This window comes from Vitis riparia, chromosome 1 (genome assembly GCF_004353265.1).
Source record: "Vitis riparia cultivar Riparia Gloire de Montpellier isolate 1030 chromosome 1, EGFV_Vit.rip_1.0, whole genome shotgun sequence".
In the NCBI taxonomy this organism is placed as follows: domain Eukaryota; kingdom Viridiplantae; phylum Streptophyta; class Magnoliopsida; order Vitales; family Vitaceae; genus Vitis; species Vitis riparia.
Window position 1 is genome coordinate 20,132,100 of NC_048431.1, and position 22,097 is coordinate 20,154,196.

At 36.1% G+C, this 22,097-nt stretch overlaps 1 protein-coding gene across 5 annotated transcripts; it reads left to right on the forward strand.

The window, feature by feature from the left end:
- Positions 1-815: 815 nt before the first annotated feature.
- LOC117913333 (cyclin-L1-1-like) lies at positions 816-14,267 on the forward strand. Of its 5 annotated transcripts, none has more exons than XM_034828289.1 (11): positions 816-1,031; positions 2,778-3,007; positions 4,780-4,964; positions 5,085-5,166; positions 5,432-5,572; positions 5,684-5,853; positions 10,842-11,115; positions 11,500-11,920; positions 12,036-12,074; positions 12,262-12,345; positions 13,496-14,267. In XM_034828289.1, the coding sequence occupies exons 2-10, from the start codon at positions 2,930-2,932 to the stop codon at positions 12,330-12,332; spliced, it is 1,461 nt and encodes a 486-aa protein (XP_034684180.1). In that variant the 5' UTR covers positions 816-1,031; positions 2,778-2,929; the 3' UTR covers positions 12,333-12,345; positions 13,496-14,267. The 5 variants fall into 5 exon arrangements, with proteins under 5 accessions (XP_034684180.1, XP_034684174.1, XP_034684166.1 ...); XM_034828283.1 differs by having other exon boundaries at positions 13,546-14,267; XM_034828275.1 differs by lacking the exon at positions 13,496-14,267 and having other exon boundaries at positions 12,262-12,551.
- Positions 14,268-22,097: the final 7,830 nt, after the last annotated feature.

Sequence of the window (22,097 nt, forward strand, 5' to 3'; positions counted from 1 at the left end):
TATTTTTATTTATTTTTTAGAAAATAATACATTTTCTTCTATTTGGCTATTTATTATACCGCAAAATGTATCTAGTTGAGTATCCCATGTCATTTCCTAAACTTGATCGAGGTCTATAGTTTAAGTTGCTTTAGTCTTGAATGAAAAAAAAAAAGGAGTGGGAGGGGGGTGCATTCTTGTAGAACTTTCTGGTTCTTAGATCTAACCCTCAATTCAGATGGTTAGTAATTGATTTAATGACTAAGGTGGTGTTTGTTTTTTTACTTAATTCTAAATAAAACCTTAATGCTTAATAGTATTAAATATTAGATTGTTTGTTTTTGTATTATTTTATTTTCATTAAGTATTAAAAAGTAAAAAAAAATCAATATGTTATTTTTTTTATTTAGTAAAAAATTTATAATAAGTCATGAGAAACTAGAAAAACAAATAACCTAAATTCTGAAAATAAATTACTTTTAGTAAAAAGCCAAAAAAACAAACACCACCTTAGTGTTTTTTCTTTAATTTCAAAAATAATTTTATTTGACTTTTTTTTTTTACCTATTCTATAGACCCATATATCTAACTTAATTGTTAATTTTTGAAATAAATATTATTATTATATATTTTAAAAAAATGAATAATGATATTTTTAAATTTAAATTATAATATTTTAAAATCTCACACTAATAATTTTTAAAATGAACAATATTATTTTATTTTTAATAATTTTTTAAAACTGCGCAATATTATTTTATAAAATAATAATAATAATTTATTTAAAATATTATAAAATTGAAAGCTGGCAAAGCTTAGAAGTTCTGCCTCCAGCTTCTAATTTCGATGGTACGCTTCTTCTGCCTTCAGCTTTCCTCCGCTCCTTTTCTTCACCGTCTTCCGCTGACATCTGGCTGCTACTCGCCGTCATAACCCGGCCACCGTCGCACCTCTGCGACTGTTTGCCCCACGAAACATATCGAAGCCGGCAAGGCTTCTTTGCCGTTCATTGTGTCCGTGGCGTCTCTCCCGGAATCGCCTCCTTCCATCATGTGAGTCTGTGACTTCCCCTTTTCTATTTGCTAAAATGATTTACTTTTCTTCTTATTGATTTTGTTCCTATTTGGATTGTCTTTGTTTGTTCTTGATTAAACCCTAAAGTTTCTTTGATGGGTTACATATCGAAACTTGGCTGGAAAATTGAAAGTCCTTTGTGAAATTTGCAATTCAGAAACGAAATCCCTAAAATCCCAATTGGGACCTGAAATTACTGCTTCCATATATATATATGAACTATCCATTATTGAGGCTAATCCGGTAGGTAAGTCGAGGCGTAACCCTCAAAGCTTTAAAAGACCCTAATTTTTGTAATAGATATGTAAAAGTATAATACCCAATAAAACAAGATGTAAGCTGATGGAGAGGTAAAATGTAAAAACAAGAAAATGATAAAATAAAAAATAAAAAATGGTCGTAGTGGAGAAGGCTTGGACAGAGAAGAAAGTAGGAAGGATGAAGGAGAAAGGGAAGAGGCGAGATGGAGAACGTACAGATTGCTGAGACGAGGCAGATTCGGTGTCACTGGAGTAAGAGGGTGTTGTCTGAGTGAGAAGCCAAGGTTTTTCTTCCATTTTTTCTCTATTCTCAGTTCTCACCCACTATCCATGGGATTTTCGGGTTAAAATTTTGATATTTTCTTCAATTTTTGTTTTTTTCCAACTAGGCCACCTGAGTCACAAAGACCCACAGAGGCGTAATCCTTTACCTCTCAATGATGGATTCGAGGAAGAATACACATTCTCATGACTTGTATGAAATTTGGAAATTGGATTATAAAATCACGAAACATAATTTTTATGAATTGGATCAATACTTCCAATTGAATGAGCGTGAGTAAAGCATCCATGGATGAAGATAGAAAAGTGGATTTCTAATCGTAACTAAATCTTCAATTCTAAGTTTGTTTGTATTTGTAGAGGGGCAATTGAAGCAAACTAGCTAGTAAAGGATGTCTTTGGTTTACTAGAGACATCAAAATATTGTTTTAGCTCAGTGGAAACAAAATGCTTTTCCTCAGGATTCTCTCAAATAGAAATAGAGAGCGAAGTAACTAGAAAGATTCTTATAATCACCATGTTCTAGAAGGATCATCTAGAAAGCTAATCGTTTTGAATGCATTTAGGCAGAAAAGCTAACATAGATGTTGTGGATCAAATTTTTTTATTTATTTTGAATTTCTTTTATGGATCTCGGCGCGTAAAAGGTGCATCTAATGCACACCTTAGCCACATTGCGAAAGGCGAGATCCTTTCTGGAGTTTCGGTTTTTCTTCACTGCCTTGAGGCATTTTTGCCACGCCAGTGCTTCAAGGCACGCCTGAAAACCACCTTCGAAAGCCTTTCACTTAAAACTATTAGTATCATATTCCAAATAGTTGGGATAAAATACACAACTCCAAAAATTGGATAGTACAATGTTAAGTGGATTAGTATTACTTACCCCAAATAGCTCCGATTAGTCTACCTTGAAAAATAACATAACTACATCATGCATGCACCGTGAACCTCTGATTGCAAAACACAAAATGGAAGGTATATTGGTGCTTATAAATTGTATATATGTCTTTCTTTCGTTCTTTCTTTATTTTTAAATAATTGTTATCAGAATACCTGTTGTTCTTTCTTGTAATGTTTTTTATTCTATGTGGTGTTTATTTGATATGGTTTTATGGAGGTCATGAGTTTGCAATTTTCTTGTCTTTTCAATCTAATCTTTTTATTTATTTATTTATTTTATAGACAAAAGCTTATAATAAGAAGCGCCAAAAAAAGGGGGTGCACCCAATGTATACAAGCTGCACAAAAAAACAACAACCCAAGCACCAGAAAAGAAAGAAGAAACCTAGAAAAGAGTAAGACTAGCCACAATAAATAGTCTCTAGAAAATTCAGATGAGAGGGGATCTCCAAATCCAACAACTGTTTGGACCATTCCACAAGGGATCCGAAAAAGAGAACCCTCAGCCTTTGGTATGACAATTCTTCGTCTTTGAAGATTCTTTGGTTGCACTCTCCCCAAATAAGTAAATCGGAGCCATCCGCCAAACTGCTCTTTTCTTCTCCTTTAGTCCCTTGAATTTCCATTCTAGGAGAGGATTTCTCATTGAAGCCGAGAACACACAAACCAAAGCAAAAGTTATTAACAACAATTTAATATCTTTAATGCATGTTATTTCATTAATTAATGAATTATTTTGTCGTCTTAAAGTTCAACTAAAATTTGTTTTGGGATACCTCTATTTGGTTTCCAAGAAAAGAAACGCTAACTAAATTTTGAATCTTAAGGCTTGTTTGGTTGCTATTTTTGAAAACTGTTTTGGAAAACAGTTTTTGAGAACAGTTTTAAGAACAATTTTTTGTGTTTTTTTTAAAAAAATTGTGTTTTGAGAACTGAATTCTGAAAAACAGTTTTTGTTCTCAAAAATAAAAAAAACATGTTTGGTTGAGTTAATAAAAAAGTTTTTTAGAAGAAGTAAAACAAAAAACATGTTTGAAAGTTATTTTTTTAATTGATAAAGTATTTTCTTTCATTAACTTGATATTATAAATATATAAATAATTTTCATATGCACAATTCATTTAAAATTTTTTTAAAAATTATTTCATTTTGAAATTTTTACACCAATTATATTTTCTTAAACAAATGATGACTTTGTCACCATGTGTAAGTATATTAATTTCAATAATTTAAGGAAGAAGAAAGGGTTTGTGGGTGAAGGTGTGGTGGTTGGGTGAAGCTCACCTTTGTGGAAACACAAAAAACAGCTAAGAAAACACAAAAAAAAGGAAGAAAAAATACGAAAAGCAATCTATTCTTCGAACTGAAAAAATAATGAAAACATCTTTTTATTGTTTTCAAAAAAGTGGTTTTTGAGAACACAGAAAACACAAAAAACAAAAATACACCCCCTTCCCCAAATAAGTTTTTTGTGTTTTTTGTTTTCAAGAACAGAAAACAATTCTTGAAAACAGGAACCAAACAGGCCTTAAGTTCTAAGTTGTTTTCAAATATAAAAAATTTTAGAAACTTGTATTAATCAAGCCAAATAGTTGTAGCATAGTTGAGCGGAAATTTCCTTTTCCTGGTCCCAAACTATTCAAAATTTTAAAATCTACTTTTAAGGAAAATTTGTTTGAATTGAAAAACCAAGAGCAGCTAAGAAAGGAACTCTTGCTGGTTAAATTATTGTTTGTTCTCTTTGAGCTATATTGAGTTGTTGACATTATCTAGGAAAATAGTCACAGGTGCCCTCTCCACCATAGTTTTAAAAGGCACAAGGCGCACCTGAGATGCAAAAGTCTCTTATAACTTAGGTGCAAGGCGCAACGCAAGACGTGCTCTTGATTGAAGTGAAATGTGACCTGGGATGCATATCAATCTTATAAAATACGATTCAAAATCTAATCCAATCAATAAAAAATTTTAGATTCCAAACATTTAAAAGAAGCATTCAATAAAAAAATAATGAAGTTATGCAAGTTTCAATATACAGTTAAAAATTTCAAGAATAAAAGCATTTAAAATTGAAGAGTAAAGTCAATAAGACACTCCTCTTCAATGGGTTACATGTCTTGGCAAGTGATGCACCATAACTAGGTAATAGTTGCGCCTTGAGCCTATGCACACTTAAAGTGCACCTTTTAAAACTATGGTCCCCACCCCCCTCCTTTTTTGTTTTTATCAATTTATATGGGTTTTGTTTATATTGAAATATTGAAATTTGATGGGTTCTTTGTGACAGTTTATTCAAGGTTGCCTATCTCAGTTATCAACTATGATTTACACGGCAATTGACACATTCTACCTAACCGATGAGCAGCTAAAGAACTCACCTTCTAGGAAAGATGGTATAGATGAAGCAACTGAAACAACCCTTAGAATTTATGGTTGCGATCTCATCCAAGAAAGCGGCATTTTGTTGAGACTGTATCCTGTTATATTTTTGTTATTTTTTATTTTTATTTTTTATAAAAATGCAGTTGTTACATGCAATTCTCATATCTCCTATTTTCCACTTGTTTGCCTACCTTAATCTTATCATGTCAGACCTCAAGCAGTAATGGCCACTGGCCAGGTTTTGTTCCATCGCTTCTACTGCAAGAAGTCATTTGCCCGTTTCAATGTGAAGGTTTATCCCTCCTCCTAACTATCTTTCTTTTCTAGGGAAACTGACCTCCACTAGACCAAACATCTGGATTTTTAAGAGGTCTTTGCTTTCTTTGATATCAAGTAATGGAATTTCTAAAATTTGAAAGTTTAATTTACATTTTTTAGGGCGTAGCTCAATTGAGAACAACACTATATCTTTATGCTTTCTCTTCTATTTTTTCTTAATATAGTACTGGTGTGGAACATAATTCTTTGTTCCTTCCGTTTTTTTTTTCTTTGTGTAGAGAGTTGCTGCTAGTTGTGTTTGGCTAGCATCAAAGCTGGAGGAAAGCCCTAGAAAAGCAAGGCAAGTCCTCATTGTTTTCCACAGAATGGAATGCAGGAGGGAGAACTTACCCGTTGTGCACTTGGACCCATTTTCTAAGGTTTTGAATCTATATTGGTTACACAAGTCTGAGATTGTATATTTTATTTATTAGAAGTCCTGATGTGTTTTCTTCCTAAATCGTGTGCTTATCTTTACTTTTTGTTAACAGAAATATGCAGAATTGAAGACTGATTTGAGCAGAACTGAAAGGCACATTTTGAAAGAGATGGGTTTTATTTGTCATGTGGAGCATCCTCATAAATTCATATCAAACTACCTTGCCACCCTCAAAACTCCTCCAGAATTGAGACAAGAAGCTTGGAATCTTGCAAATGATAGGTACATTCACAGCAGAGTATATAAATAAAACAAATATGTGTTTGTATTCATCCATGTAAATAATTAGTTTATATGTACTGCTAATTTGTGATTCTTGGATTCGAGTTCCATTTTTAAATTGGCAAATAAAGAATTTTATTAAGAGAGTCCCAACTAGGCATAACAACAAACAATCCTATGGTAAGTACCTACCATCAATTAAAAGATGGAATATGGCTTCACCTTTTTAGGCTTTACAGAAAGAATAGGGGAAGTAAAGGAAGTAAATGAAGAATAGTGGGGAGGTAGGGTTTATGGTAGAAGTAAAGAAAGTTTTTGCATTACTTTAGACTTATCAAAAAATGGTAGAAGTAAAGAATGTAAATCAAGAAAAAAGAAAAGAAAAGAGAGAGAGAGAGAGAGAGAGAGAGAGAGAGAGAGAGAGAGAGAGAGAGAGAGAGAGAGGGAAGAAAAAGATAGATAAACCTTAGAGTCTTACCTTAGGGGCTCCATTTAGAGTAGAGGCAGTGTGGGATAGTGTGGAAGAAAGATTCTGTAGAAGACCTTCATTGTGTAAAAGATAATATATTTCAAAAGGGGGAAGGTTGACCCTAATTCAGAGTACCTTATCCAGTTTGCCTATTTATTTGTGTGTCTATTTGACATGCTTAGAAATGTCAAATTGAGGCTAGTGAAGATTTAGAGATTTTGGGAGGAGGAGCTTTTCAAGAAAAAGATGCATTTAATGAAATGGTTGATTGTTTGCAGGGATAAAAAAAGGGGCGATTAAGAATCAAAATCCTTTCTTCACTAAAAATAGGGCGTCCATAGGAAATTAGCACTAGAGATATGCTTTTGAAGGAGAAGCTTTTTGGAAAAGGATCATTCAAGGGAAGTATGGAAGGGAGGGGGTTTGCTCTTCTTGTAAAGTGAGGAAGGGGTATGGGGTAGGAGTTTGGAAGAACATTAAGAAACAATGGGAGCCAACCAGACTTAGTTGGTTATAGGGTATGGGAGGAGGATGTCTTAGAAGGATAGGTGGTGCGGGGGTGAACCCCTTTGTATGATTTTTCCCCTCCTTGTATGGCTTAGCTTTGCCAAAGTTGCATGGGTGGTAGATGTTTGGGATGATTTGGGTAAGGGGGCCATTGGGATCCTCATTTTGGCAAACATTTGAATGATTATGAGTTTGATGATGTAAAGGCATTTATCTCAAGGTTTCAAGGGAAGTTAATGAAAAGGGTAGTGAAGGATAGAATGATATGAATGAATGCCAAGGATGGGGCCATTTCTATTAAGTCTTTATACTCCATTCTAGAGTTTGCACAGGCAATTCCTTTCCCAGATGCTATCATTTGGAATTATTGGGTCCCATCAAAAGCGAGTTTTTTGGAACGAGAGAGGGGCCTTTTGGAGTCAAGTGATCAAGAGGGACTATGGGGAGAAACAAGGAGTTTGGTGTTCTCGGGAAGTAAGGGATGAGTATGGTGTAAGGTTATGGGAAACAATTAGGAAGGAGTGACACTTGGTTAGCAATAGACTTTCCTTTGTGGTTGGTAATGAGTGGAGGGTGAAATTTTGGAAGGATAAAAGGTGTGGGGCTATACCTTTGTGTGATTCATTTCCCACTTTATATGCTCTTGCCGTATCTAAGGATGTTTGGAGTTTTTCTGATGGAGGGGGGATTTGGAGCCTTCTCTTCTTTCGACCATTCAATGGTTGGGAGGTGGATGAGGTGGAGAGTTTCTTATTATGTCTGAATGGGAAGATAGTGCAGAGGGATAAGGAGGATAGGGTGCTTTGGACGGAGACAAAAAGTGGCAAGTTCTTAGTTAAGTCTCTCTACAAAGCCTTAGAGTCAAGTTCTCTAGATTCTTTCCCAATGAAAATCATTTGGAAGTCTTGAGTGCAGCCGAAAGTGAGCTTCTTTATTTGGGAAGCAATGTGGGGAAAAGCTCTAACCTTGGACCAAATCCAGAAAAGAGGATGAACCTTAGCGAATAGATGTTATCTTTGCCAAATGCATGAAGAGTCTATAGATCACATCTTTCTTCATTGTGTTAAGACAAGGGCTTTATGAGAGATGTTCTTTATTATTTTTGGGGTGTCGTGGGTGCTTCCTTCTTCAGCTAGGTCAATGCTCTTGGGTTGGGATGGGTCATTTGTGGGCAAAAAGAGAAAGGAAGTTTGGAGAGCAAGCTCTTTATGCATCTTTTGCATAGTTTGGAAGGCAAGTAATTGAATTGCTTTTGAAGATGACGTGCTTTCCATCCAAAGATTAAGAAGTTCTTTTGTTTGTTTTCTTTGGTCAGAGACTAAGTTGTTTATAAAGGATGATTCTTCGACACTAATTGGTTTCATTGATTGGTTGGGCTCTCGATGAGGGTGGGGATGTTTTTATACCTCCATTTTGGTAGCTTTTTTTGTTTCAACTGTGTGGGAGTGGGTGTATTTATCTTGTATACCTTGAGTTGCTATTTTGACGCTTCTTTTTAATATATTTGCTCCTGTTTACTTATCCTAAAAAAGAAAAAAATCAAAAGCAATTTTTTTTTTTTTTTAGGAAGCTAGTTGGGGCAAGGTGTTGACCTGGGAGTTTCAAAAGATAGGGTGGCCATAGGTGTACAAATGTATCCTTTGCAAAGGTGAAGAGAAATCGATAGATCACATCCTCCTTCATTGCACTGAATTAAGGGTTCTTTGGCATATTCTATTTTCTTTGTTTGACATTGTTTGGCTCCTTTCTTCTACAGTCAAGCCAACTCTTTTAAGTTGGCATGACTCCTTTGTGGGGAGAAAATATAAGAAGGTTTGGAGAGCTACTCCCATATGGTCTAGACAATTTGCACGGAAAGGAACCAAAGGGTGTTCGAAAGGAAGGTGCTGGCGGTTCAAGAGCTAAATTGCACTTTCCTTGGTAATCTTGTATCTTGGGTTAGTTTGTACATTGGGGAAGCCTTAATGCATTTAATTTATTTTGTAGATTGGATGGGCTCTAGATGAGAGTGGGAGCTGTGATCTTTTGTTTTCTCCCCTTGTTTTGTTTTTGCCTTGTGGCACCCATTTTATAGGTTCTGTGTACTGTGGCGTATAGCTTCTATTCCTTTTGTTAACAATATTTTCTTACTCACTTATTAAAGAAAAAGACCTTATAAGATACTCACAAAAAAGATAAAACTATAAAATCTCATTATTAAAGGTTGCAAAGTCAGAAAAATTATTATTATTCATTCTATTTCCGTCTTACATTATTAGGTTTGTTTTTTAAGCTTTAGAACAACCTAAAAACTCGATAGAACCAAAAAATTCTATACAGTAGCCTATTAGAACACAATATTGTGTTCTCTTGTAGAACTCACAAGAGAACTCACAATATTGTTGTTAACAATATTTTCTTACTCACTTATTAAAGAAAAAGACCTTATAAGATACTCACATAAAAGATAAAACTATAAAATCTCATTATTAAAGGTTGCAAAGTCAGAAAAATTATTATTATTCATTCTATTTCCGTCTTACATTATTAGGTTTGTTTTTTAAGCTTTAGAACAACCTAAAAACTCGATAGAACCAAAAAATTCTATACAGTAGCCTATTAGAACACAATATTGTGTTCTCTTGTAGAACTCCTAAACCTCTCATCACTGGAAAAAGTACAGGAACTTCTAATCAAATTAAACTGTAAATTAAGGGAAACTTGAAAGTTTAGAAGTATAAGAACTTATACTGAGATATTGTTAGCAAGGAAAAACTTCCTGAATTTTATATAAGACTCAAATAACCTCTAACATTAGCTTTCATTTTAAATGATTTGCAAAATTATCACAATACTCTTGACTGCTTCAACTTAGAATTTCTTTTTCCATTTTCTTCTTTCTGGTGAACAAACCTTGAGGGTTTCATGCCCGTTTTGGCAGTGTGTTGCCTTGCAGTTAGAATCCTTCAACTCTTGTAGGGGATTTTATGCCTGCCTTGGGTTGTAGCCCTTTAGTGTCTTCTTTTGTCATTTCTTTTTTCTGACATGTGTATTCCTTTTGTTAGATGCTGTATTTTCCTTGAAGGATGGCTCGTCCTTCCTGTAGTTAAAAATTCATTTTATGAATTGTTTGTTTCTGATCCCTTGGGCTCCCCCACCCACAAAGAAAAATTTTAAAAATATATATATTAAAAAAGTAAAGACATCAAAATTACAAGTTCTGTTTTAATTCTCTAGAATAGAAAAGTTGAGCTCGGCTAACGAAAAGAAATAAGATTAAAATTTTTTTAGAAAGTCAGCTTGCTTCAAGTCAGTTTTAAAGTGACAACAAAAACTTTGGGGAAGAAGAATGATCTCCTCCTGGTCTTTCTAGCTGCGGAGACAGCATATGATGCAGCCTCTCAAGAAATATCGTGGTGAGAAAAAGTAAAGAGCACAAAAATATGCCAGATGAAGACATGGTGGACTTGTATGCATGTTGCTGCATGTGAACAATTGAAGGAGGGATAAACAAGTATAGCTCAAATGAGCATAAGGAAGATAGAATGTTTAAATAAGTCTGTTGCAAAACAGGAGAATATTGAACTAGACATGAACAGATTTGTTAGAAGTAGATGGAGCTTCAACCTTGTTCAGGTGGAGAGGATGTGACACATGTTTGATCATGTGTAATAGAAACTGATGTTCATATGCCAATAAAGAATGATATGGTTTTAATTGGAGGTGCAATATTCAATGAAGACTTTATGGAAGGCAAGGCTAAAAGGATCTGGAATGAATTGAGAAAAGATGTGATGGCCCATATCAGAACTGCACTCTCTAGGTAAAATGTAATTATGAAATAGGACACATAAATCCTCAGAGTTAGAATAATTTAGAAAAATAGGGTAAACCTAACACGAGTTGTATTCCCTGAATGGTTTGTGGTGCTTTAATGGTATTTGTCCTCGTTTGTATCTTGTCTTTCACTAGAAGTTGTAGTCCGGTTCAATATGCTGTTTCTTGAATTATGTGTTTGTTCTCCTTTGAACAGCTTGCGCACAACCTTATGTGTTCAATTTAAGAGTGAGGTGGTGGCTTGTGGGGTTGTATATGCGGCCGCTCGTAGGTTTCAAGTACCCCTTCCTGAGAATGAACCGTGGTGGGAGGTATTTGATGCAGAGAAGTCTGCAATTGATGAGGTTTGCAGAGTCCTGGCTCATCTGTACAGCCTTCCAAAGGCACAGCATATCCCAGTATGTAAGGATGGAGATTCTTTCACATCTTCTAACAAGTCACGAGATTCACAAACTCAGCCAGTTTCAAAGGTGATTCTGATTTTCCCCTTGTTATTTTCCATCTGCTTAACTTATTGTAATTATGTTTTTCTGTCAACAATTTATGCATGAGCTGACTTCCCAAAATCACAGCATTTCATACATCAGTAGGGCAGGCACTACTTTGACATTTTCTCAAAAAAAAAAAAAAAAAAAATACTGAAGGAAAATGAAGAGAAAACAGGTGAATAGTTGTGCTGCTCTTTTTGGTGAACCATTGTACCTGCCAGCTATGCCTGTGCCTAGAGAAAGGTTAACGACGGCAAGAGTAGCAGAAGTTTTACTCATTATTGGATGCTGTTAATTGATTGCAGGACCCCCTCCAAATAACAAAATGGAATTATATTATTGATGTGGACAATTGTTATTTTGCAGGAAGTTTTGCAGAGTGGCCCATCGGCTAATAATGATACTGTCACTCCCAAAGCAGCTTCCACGTTGATTAATCCAGAATCAGGTGGGTCCAAGAATTCAATGGTAAAACAAGCCCTTGACATGTTGAAGGAATCCAAAAAGGGTGATGATGATCCCAAGAGCATGGCTGTGGAGGGAGAGGGTAGAGAAGAGCCCATACCATCCAAGTCTGAGCATAGAACAGAGGCAAGTGGGGAAAGGAACAAGGAGAGGGAAAGGGAGAGAGAAAGGGACAGGGACAGAGACAGAGACAGGGAAAGGGAAAGAGCAAAAGCACGGGACCGTGATAGAGGAAGGGATTCTGATAGGGAACGGGAGCGTGATGAGATTGACAAGGACCGGGAGAAGGTGAAGGATAGAAAACATCGGTCTAAGGATAGAGGTTAGTTTGAGAGTAATCTTTTCTTTCCTTACATGTATACATGGTCGAAAGTCCAGAAATGTAGTCATTTATCACAATATTTGTTTTGTGGATTTGATGTTCACTACTGGTGCAGGAGGGCATTCAGAGAAATCAAGGCGTCACTCATCTCGAGGTATGCATTTAACATTCTTACGAAGGTCGTGTTTAGTTTCTGAAAAATTTGAATGAAAGTACTAGGGAAAGAAAGTCGTATTAATAATAAATTCAAACATGAGAAAATTATTTTTATTTGACATATTTTTTTTTCTTTGCTTAGTGCTTTTTAATTCATATAAATTCTAACTCTCCCTCATTTACAGATCGGGACTACCACAGCTCCTCTTATTCTTCAAGGGAGAAGGATCGCCATAGACATCATCCTTACTCTTGAACCAGTAGCCAAGGTGTACCTTTTTTCTAACCCAACTTTTAGAGCATGATATACACTTATAAACGTATGTTATGTGCTTCACTCAAGAGAAGGGATTGTTTGTTTCTTGGGAATTTTAATTGTTGAAAGCAAGCTGCTGTAAAACCATTTTTTTAGAGATATTTGTTTTCTAAGTTATCACATGTTGTCATAAATTTTAATGAATTTTTTTTAATTAAATCTTCATTTTAATGAACAAAAGTAAGTGAATAAAAATACATCCAATTCTTGTCCCATATCCTATACGCCTCATATGGCAGATGTTAAAATTCTGTCTTTCTTTCCTCTTCCTCCTAAGCTGAATAGCATCAGGGTTTGGGAGTCATATTGGTGAAGAAGGCATTTATGGTATTTCATTCATGCTGCTAATTGGAGTTTTTCTATTGATAAAATTTGAATATTTTAATTTTAATTCAAAGCAGTTTTTGTATAATCTTAATGGACTAAAACCATCAAGAGGAGGTTGAATAGGTAATCCCTGAATTAATTTCAAATTAAATTATATAGTTGACAATATAAAATAATATATATTTTTTATTTATAGGTTTTAAATATTTTAATCATAAATATTATTAACAAAGAAATAAAAATTACCTACTAAATTATAAATTATAGTGGTTTTTACATAATGCTAAACATGGAGTGAGATTTCATTTTTTTTAAGTGGTTTGCATCCAGATGCATTATAATTTATATCAAGGAAATCATACTTAGATGAAATGACTCCTTTATTGGAAAGAAAAGGAAAAAAGGCGTGCAATGCAGTTTCTTTATGATTATTTTGGATCTTATGGAAGGAAAGAAACAGAAGAGTCTTTAAAGATATTGAATTAACGAATCAAGTTATTTTACGGTTTTTTTTGTGCATGTTTTCGGATTGGGTTATGGTGCATGTATGTTATACATCGTGGTCCATTTTCGATTTCATTGATTAGTTGGGATGTAAGTAAGAAGGTGATTTTTTGCTCTCCCTTTTCTTTTTGGTCTTGTTGCCTTGTAAACATTGTGTATACTTTGAGGTGTATATTAGATTTTTTTTAATATAATTGTTTTTACTTATAATGTAAATTATAATATCATAGAAATTTATTTTTGTTAAGTATAATATTCAAATATATCTGTAGACTCCTTTGTGGACACCACCCGAGAGTTTGAAAATTTCTCATTTTTGAAGTGGGGGGGCCTCATGCTGGAGGAGGCAAGCAGCGTGGGACACGTGGGGGAGGATGTGACCATTACCATGGTGGTGGTTGAAACTTTAGAAGATGATGGTTGGAGCAGGGAGATAGGTGGAAGTGTGGAAGAGAAGAAAGAGGCGGGATAGAAGGAGCAGGGAAGAGAAGCTCGGGAGGTTCTTGAGGTGAAGAGAGAAAAAAAAACAAAAAAACAAAAAAAACAAAGGACGAGAAAGTGGAGGTGGGTAGCCAAGCAATTCTTTACCTGAAAGGAGCTTTTCGGGTACGACTATTGTGAGCTTCTTATTTCTCGTTTCCATATTGATTTACTCTCATTTTCAGCTATTTTACTGGGCATTGATTTGTTGAGGGGAGCTTTCCAGGGGCCATACGTTTGCTTTGTTGGATCTACTCTTTGTATGCATGCTATGTCTTGGCTTTATATTTTGGTATCGTTATTTTTCTCTGGTAAATATGCGTTAATCCTTCCCTGAGTTTGATGAGTAAAGATCCTGCTCTTGTTTCTTGTGGATTCTACTTGTATTAGCCCATGTATGTTACTTGAAATGAGGCTTTACACGTTCATGTTTTGCTTGTTTTCCTATTTGACCTTCTCTCCGTTTTTGTTATGGCTCCTATTTCTGTTTTTCCTCCTTTGTTTCTGGTGTGTTTGAGGTGCTAAGTATCATAGTTGGATTGGCCACTTGTTGGGTTAACCGTTTGCCGAGTTGGCTATTTTGTTGGGCGTGTTCCTAGGAGGCAAATTTGGTGTTTCTAGCTCTCTATGCGGTTTTTTTTTTTTTTTTTTTTTTTGAATATTTTAGACAATGGGAAGGTGAGCAGTGGAGATAAACAAGACTTATGAGTCCGAAAAAAGCCATCAATGGAGCAACTTTAGAAACACGAGCCAGCTTGGCAAGAACCTTATGAGTTAGAGAGCCAGTGAAGGCGAAAACAAGACCTAGTAGAGAAGGAGTCGACTTATGAGTTTTTTTTTATTCCACCGAGCAATGGGTTTTGCTCCATTCGGGGTGTACTGGAGAAATCAGAGGAGGATTTCGGCCACCCATTTGTTCAGTCCAGGGAGAACAACTGGTTTCGAGATGTTTTGGAGGACTATTGGGTTGAAAATGGTGGGTGAGTTTAGGTCTTTGATGGAGAAGAAAGGTGAGGTGAAGGTGAAGGTGAAGAAAGTGTTGCATTTTGGGTCTTTGAACAACGTGATGATGAGTGTGTTTGGAAGGAGCTACGACTTTGGAGACGAGTGGATTGAAGAAGTGTTAGAGCCAGTGGGGTAGGCTTAGAGAAGGTTTAGCTTGCGGTCGCTGCCAAAGATGCGCTTTAGGAAATGGAAGAACTGGTCTAGCGGGCACTTTTTGCATTTGAAACTCAGAGAAAGACAACAGTTACATGCAGCTATCATACCCATTTTTTTTCCTTACCTTTTCCTCCACTCAAATATCTTCCCATTCTCTCTCATACGTATGCAACCAGCAAACCCATTTTTCCTTACCCTTTCCTCCACTCAAATATCTTCCCATTCTCTCTCATGCATATCATAGTCCCATTCTCTCTCTTATGCATGTAGCCACATGCATGCTTGCTCCCAAACCTCTTTAATATATGGTCGTCCCAGTTAGTTTGCAATCTAACCACTCCTAATAACAAAACCACAACTTATTTTTTAATATTATTATTTATTTCATCATATTTTAATATCAAAGTTTAATTTCCAAAAATTCCAATTTTCATTTAATTTCCAAAATTCTAACTTTCACATTTATTTTTTTAATTACTATTATTATTATTGTTGTTGTTGTTGTTGTTGTTTTTATTTTATTTATTTATTTATTTTTAAATTTCATTCTCAAATAATTCTTCAAATTCCATTTTCTTAAATTTAATTTTCAAAATTTTTCGAAATTCGAATTCTCAAATTTAATTTTTAAAACTTCCATTTTTAAATAATTATTCAAAATTCCAATTCCTAAGTTTAATTCCCAATTTCTAAAATCCTAATTTTTACATTTATTCATTTAATCCCTATTATTTTCACTATTATTATTATTCAATTTATCTATTTATTTATTTTTTCTATCTTTACATAGTTGTCCAAAATTCCAATTTCCAAATTTAATTCTCAATTTCCAAAATTCAAATTTTCACATTTATTTATTTAATCATTATTATTTTCGTTATTATTATTATTATTATTTTATTTATTTATTTTTAAAATTCCATCTTTAAATAATTCTTCAAAATTCCGATTTCCACATTTAATCCCCCAATTTTCAAAATTCCAATTTTCCAATTTCCAAAATTTCAATTTTCACATTTATTTATTATTATTATTATGTTATAAGATATTCCATCCCGGGCCCACACGTTGCATAGCCACCTTTAGGCCTGCAATGCCGACCACTGTACCTTTTTTTTTTTTTTTTTTTTTTTTATCAATTTCATTATTTTATTTATTTATTTTATTTATCATTCCCTCAAATTTTTCGATATCCCAAATTAATTTCCAAAGATTCCAATTATTACATTCATTTGTTTTAGCATTTTTTTTTTCCGTTATCATTATTACTTTATTTATTTATTTTAAAAATTCCATCCTTAAACAAATTTTCAAAATTCCGTTTTTCAAATTTAATTTTCAATTTCAAAAATTCCAATATTTACGTTCATTTATTTAATTATTATTTTCGTTATTATTATTATTATTCTATTTATTTATTTATTTTTAAATCCATCTTTAAACATTTCTTCAAAATTCCGACTTCCAAATTTAATTTATAATTTTTGAAAATAAATAAATAAATAGAATAATAATAATAACGAAAATAATAATTGAATAAATGAATGTGAATTTTCCAATTTTTGAACTTAATTTCAAATTTCAAAATTCCAATTCTCACATTTATTTATTTATTTATTCATTATTATTATTATCATCATCATTTTATTTATTTATTTTTAAAAATTCCACATTCGAATAATTTTTAGGATTCCAATTTTTATAATTTAATTTTCATAGTTTCTACTTCTCAAATAATTTTTAAAATTCTAATTTCTTTCAAATTTAATCTCCACTTTCAATTCTTAAATTTAATTTTTAAAACTCTACTTCTCAAATAATTTGCTAATTTCTCTCAAGTTTAATTTTCAAAATTCCAATTCCTTAGTTTAATTTTCAAAACTCTAATTCTCAAATAATTTTAAAATTTTCAATTTCTTTCAAATTTAATTTCCAAAATTCGAATTCTTAAATTTAATTCCCAAGACTCCAATTTTCAAATAATTTTTTAGACTCTAATTTTTAAATAAATTTCAAAAATCCAGTTTTCTCTCGAACAGTTTTAATTTCACTTTGGTTTTAAAATAACCTTCCGTTTCTCTTGATTTTACATAAGTAAGAATGAATTTTTCATAATTTCGAAATAATGAAATTTGTCAGACCAATTCATGCAAGATAAATTTGGCTTTGGTAGGAAGCCCAACATCAAAGAAGTTTTACTTAAAGTAAAAATGAACTTGAGTGAAATGTCATGTGTGCCATAGGCGATTTCATATTCTGTTTGGTGATGCATGTGATATATTTTACGTTTATTCTTGTGCACTAACCCCATTTTCGCTTGCTGCCAAGGTACGTGTCTGCTCTCACTCTGACCATTCTTTACGCTTTGTTTTGGCTCCCAGTGTATGATCATCTTTTGGTATCCACGTTTAATCAACCAATTGCCACACGTGCTTCATTTTATTAGTAGAGACCCATTTTTAGGGACTTAGAGGAGTGTTATGGTCTTTACCGTACCTTCCCAATAAGTAACCTGACCCCCGAGCCCCGATTTGGTTTTTCGCATACTGCATTTTCCAAATAAGGAGTTACACTTATGGTTTTCTTTCTATTTTGTTTACCTTTTAAAAATAAAACAAAAATAAGTAGCGACTCCAAGTCATTTTCTTAATAAATAGATCATTTTTCAAATAAAAAGCGAGTTTGCCATTGAGTGGGAACGCATCGTGCAAAATGCGGGGTCCACAAAATGGCGACTCGGCTGGGGATCATTTAGAGGGTCAAGCTTGAACTTAAGATGAAGTAAATGTGACATTTGATTGGTCTATCAGTGGATACCTACCTCTTGATTGCATTGAGAGCTCTCGATATCATTAAATGCATGCTTGGATATTGTATTCATTTGAGATATTGACATGCTAATTATGATGATTGATTATCTTGATTGAGGCTTCTGATGTAGTGATTCTTTCTATGCTTCATTGCTATATCTATTTGGGACATTGACATGCTGATTATATTGATTGATCATTTCGCCTTGCTTAGCATAGTGACTCTGATTTTGCCATGTTTGTTCTGATCACCTCGCATGCATAAATTCATTGTTGTATATCGTTTGACTTGACATATTGATTCTCTGGTTTGTATATTATATTGATCATCTTTGAGCATGTTGTCTTTGTCATTGTCCGTCTTGAATGTCATAGCTTGTGTGGACTTGGGTGATATGTCTATACTTTGCTTGAATGTATGTTGCATGATTGTCCTCCTTTGTGTGATTGCATGTTGTTTGTTCGTGTGGGTTGCACATCTATCCTCTTACCTCAAACCCTTTGGTTTCGGTCATTTCCTTCATTCCAACTCTCACTTTTGCAAATGTGAGACCTTGTGTGTGTTTGTTACTCTGACCGAGCTAGAGGTTAGGAGTAGGGTCTAGCGACGGGTTATATTGATGTTTGGGAGCATTTTGGGGGTGACCGACACATTGATGTCGATTGGAGTCTGATCATTGAAGACCTGTATAGCCCGGAGCTAGGTTTCATGGATATTTGCGGGGTCAATGTGTTTCCTCTTCTGTTTTAGCTTCATAGGGTTTTCGGATGCACCCACACCGCTCACTGTGCACTCTAGTTGACCATTGAGTGTTGAGAGCTTTGAGAGTTTCGCCATAGGAAACCCCTTGGGATGTCGAGGTAGTGCATGTGTGGAGGTGATGACCACCTTGCATGGAAGCGCCCCGTCTCTTTGGAGGCGTGCAGAGGGTTGCGTACCGCTGGAGGGTATGATCGCTTCTGCTAGGGATCTTTTAAAAGTTCACCCTTATGCTTTTAGAGCCACCTTGACCTTGTAGGTTGAGTCATAGATCCTTCGATTAGGACTCTCTCCCTACACGTGGGTGCATATCTGAGGGCCTTCAAAGCTTCTTTGGTCACAGTTTGGATTCAGTACTCCCTCTTTTAGTCTCTAGTTGAGAGTGGGTCGAGATCAGTACGAGTTTGAGTTACGATCGGACAGTGCGTCTACACTTTGATGCCTTGCTCATTTCAATTCAGATTAGCATTTCTTCTATGTTTTCCCTATGCCGTACCTTTATTCCATTTCTCGTGTTCTAGGATCGATGCTTGGTTCTTAGTCTGGATTTATCATATTGGGTTAGAGTAGAGGGAGATTAGTTGGATTTTTAGAGAGATCAGACATGGATCAGTAAGTTGTCACAGTTGATCAGTTCATGGCTGCTATGACTTCTATTCAGGAGGTCTTGGCCAGTCTCAGGCAAGAGATAGGCAGTCAGCAGAGTAGACCGCCCGTAGTTCAGGATGAGACGCCTCATGACTCGTTGCCACCTCCGCCACCACCACCTATTCTGACAGTACCACAAGCCTCACCTTATCTGTTGCTTGGTCATTCTGAGATTACCCCACCTGTAGCAGTACATACCATGGTCATTGATGATGCTCACGCACGTATGGACCGTATTGAGCAGCGTATGAGATAGTTGAGAGTATCCGACGATTCGACTGTTTGAGATGATCTAGAGGGTATGCCAGTGGCCAGTTTACCGTCCAAGTTCAGGATGCCTGACATTGAGAGGTACACGGGCATTGGTTGTCCTTGCATCCATCTTCGGTTCTACAACACAGGGATGAGAGCCCATGGATTGGACGAGTCACAAATGATTAGCTTATTCCCACTATTTCTGAGTGGAGGAGCCCAACGTTGGTTCGCGTATTTGGAGTCCGCACGGCGTAGGACATGGGATGATTTGGCCCAGGAGTTTTTGCGACATTTTTCATTTAATACTGTCATATATGTTTCGAGGAGAGAGCTTGAGGCTCTGAGACAGAGATCAGACAAGTTCGTTTCTTCATTTATTTCCCGCTGGTGCGGGAAGATAGCCGAGATTATTGATAGGCTATCAGAGAGGGAGCAGATACAAATGGTTCTTAAGAGTCTACAGCCCAGGATTGCTAGACATGTGGTCAGGGTACCCTTCACAGACTTTGGCTCTCTGGTATTAGCCCTATATGATGTTGAGGATGGTATTTCTAGATGTTTATGGGCAGATTCTTTCCTTGCTGATGTTAAGGAGAAGAAACCATTCGGATGACAAATATCGGTTGATGTGAGTGCTATCAATTCTACCAATCACAAGTCTCCCAAGCGTTATACTCCTGTTCCACAACTCATTGGGACTCGCCTTTCGTATCATCTTCAGTAGTATAGGCCACGAGTACCTTCACAGTCATATGATCAGGCCTACATGCCTCCCACATTAGCACTCCCTTACCACGCCGCACAAGGCATAGAGAGGCCTCCTGTTTCATATTCTACCACAAGGCAGCCATGCTATGCAGCACAGTTTACCACGAGACCTACAACATCTTATCCTAGGCCCAGAGCTCAGCAAACCTCTGTTCTTTTTGCTTTGAGGACACAAAAACAGTTTTCACAGCTGGGTATGCCATTGAGCCAAGTTCTTCGGAAGCTCACGAAGGTCGGATTGTTGACGATTCTCACACCCAGACCATTGCCTTAGCTTGTCCCATCTCAGTTCAGGATGGATCTACACTGTGCATATCATCAGGGGCCAGGACATGAGACAAATCGTTGTATTGCTCTGAGACAGGCTATCCAGGATCTAATTGATCAAGGTTTGATTCACTTGGGTCAGCCAAGTGTAACCACAAACCCATTATCGTCTTACACTACACACGCGGTTTCCCCTCTGGTCGATAGCATGCACTTCATCGACTTTGCTGAGCTTGACGATCACATCCACATGATGAGTTGGAATGAGTCAAAGCCAGAGCCCATAGTATCAGACGGGATTTATGAGATAGGCTGAGTGACTTTGGGCCCTCGAATGCCCACACCATTCAGACTAGTTCCTGATGCATCGTTAATACAGATGACCACTGTTGTGCCACTGACTTTCCCGCATTACAGTGCTCAAACGTCATTTGTCTTGATTCCGGATGTTGAGGAGGTTCTCACTCCATATGTTGATGATGTTCACATTCCTGATATACAATATGTTATTCGTGGGGGTAGGGTGGTACAACAGCAACCTCTCACAACCGCAAGACCCTTGGAGGGGATGTCCTCCTATGAGAAGGTCAAGAGGGAGGATGACGAGATTCTGAGGTAGTTATAGAGCACACATGCGTATTTCCATTTAGAGCTTGTTGGCATCTTCCAACACTCATAGAGATGCATTGATTCGAGCCTTGATCCAGAACGGAGTCGAGACTACCACCACTTCGGAGAGGTTGATCCATATGGTGACGACTTGTAGAGCCAATTGCATAGTATTCTCTGATGACGACTTGCCACCGGAAGGCTCAGATCATACACGTCCACTTTATATATCTGTCGGTTGTTTATGCCGTCGAGTCCTATCTGTCCTTTTAGACAATGGCTCAGCCTTGAACGTCTACCATCTAGCCACTGCCATCGCCCTTGGCTATGCGCCCTCTGACTTTGGTTCCTCCACTCAGACAGTTTGAGCATACGATAACACTCTGAGGGAGGTCATGGGCACTCTGAAGATTGAGCTACTGATAGGTCTGGCCACATTTGTTACTTTGTTCCAGGTTTTGAGGATCCCTACATCATTTAACCTACTTTTGGGCCGACCTTAGATTCATAGAGTTGGGGTCATTCCTTCTTTCATTCATTAGAAAGTGAAGTTCATTCATGATGGTCAGGTCATCATAGTGCAGTCTGTGGGAGATATGTTCATTTATGTTGAGCTAGTGCTTCAGATTAGTCACAGTGATGCCGACTTATTTATGACTGGATTCACATTCGACGAGGTGTAGACCCTAGAAATGAAGGATTTTTGTTGAGACTTCATGACCATGTCGTTTGATCAGTACAGCAGCACGGTGGTGCTCGATATGATGAGAAGTATGTCTTATTTACCAGGCATGGGATTGGGGTGACGCCAACACGGGCCTAGTGAGTTCATGGCTATCCCAGATCATGATGTACTGTTCGGACTCGAGTTCATCCCCACTGAGGCCGATTACAGATATATGGCGCGATTGCACAAGAAGAGAGTGAGGGCTCAACTGACTCATACATCATTTTATTATCCTGTTCACCTATACACCATGAGTTTGGTAGACTACTTCGTGAGGGCGTCAGGGCCACAGATGCTTTCAAATGGGATCATTGGGAAACTCAACACTATTCAAGAGGCCAAGCTTTAGCGTCTTGTCCACGAGCTGCAGTTGAGTGACGGAGCTCCTA

Excerpts from the sequence above, each read along its gene's own strand:
- LOC117913333 (XM_034828289.1), top strand. The coding sequence starts at position 2,930 with ATGAGAGGGGATCTCCAAATCCAACAACTGTTTGGACCATTCCACAAG. Across the intron at positions 4,965-5,084 it reads AGCGGCATTTTGTTGAGACT|ACCTCAAGCAGTAATGGCCA; the intron begins GTATCCTGTTAT and ends TTATCATGTCAG. Across the intron at positions 11,116-11,499 it reads AAACTCAGCCAGTTTCAAAG|GAAGTTTTGCAGAGTGGCCC; the intron begins GTGATTCTGATT and ends GTTATTTTGCAG.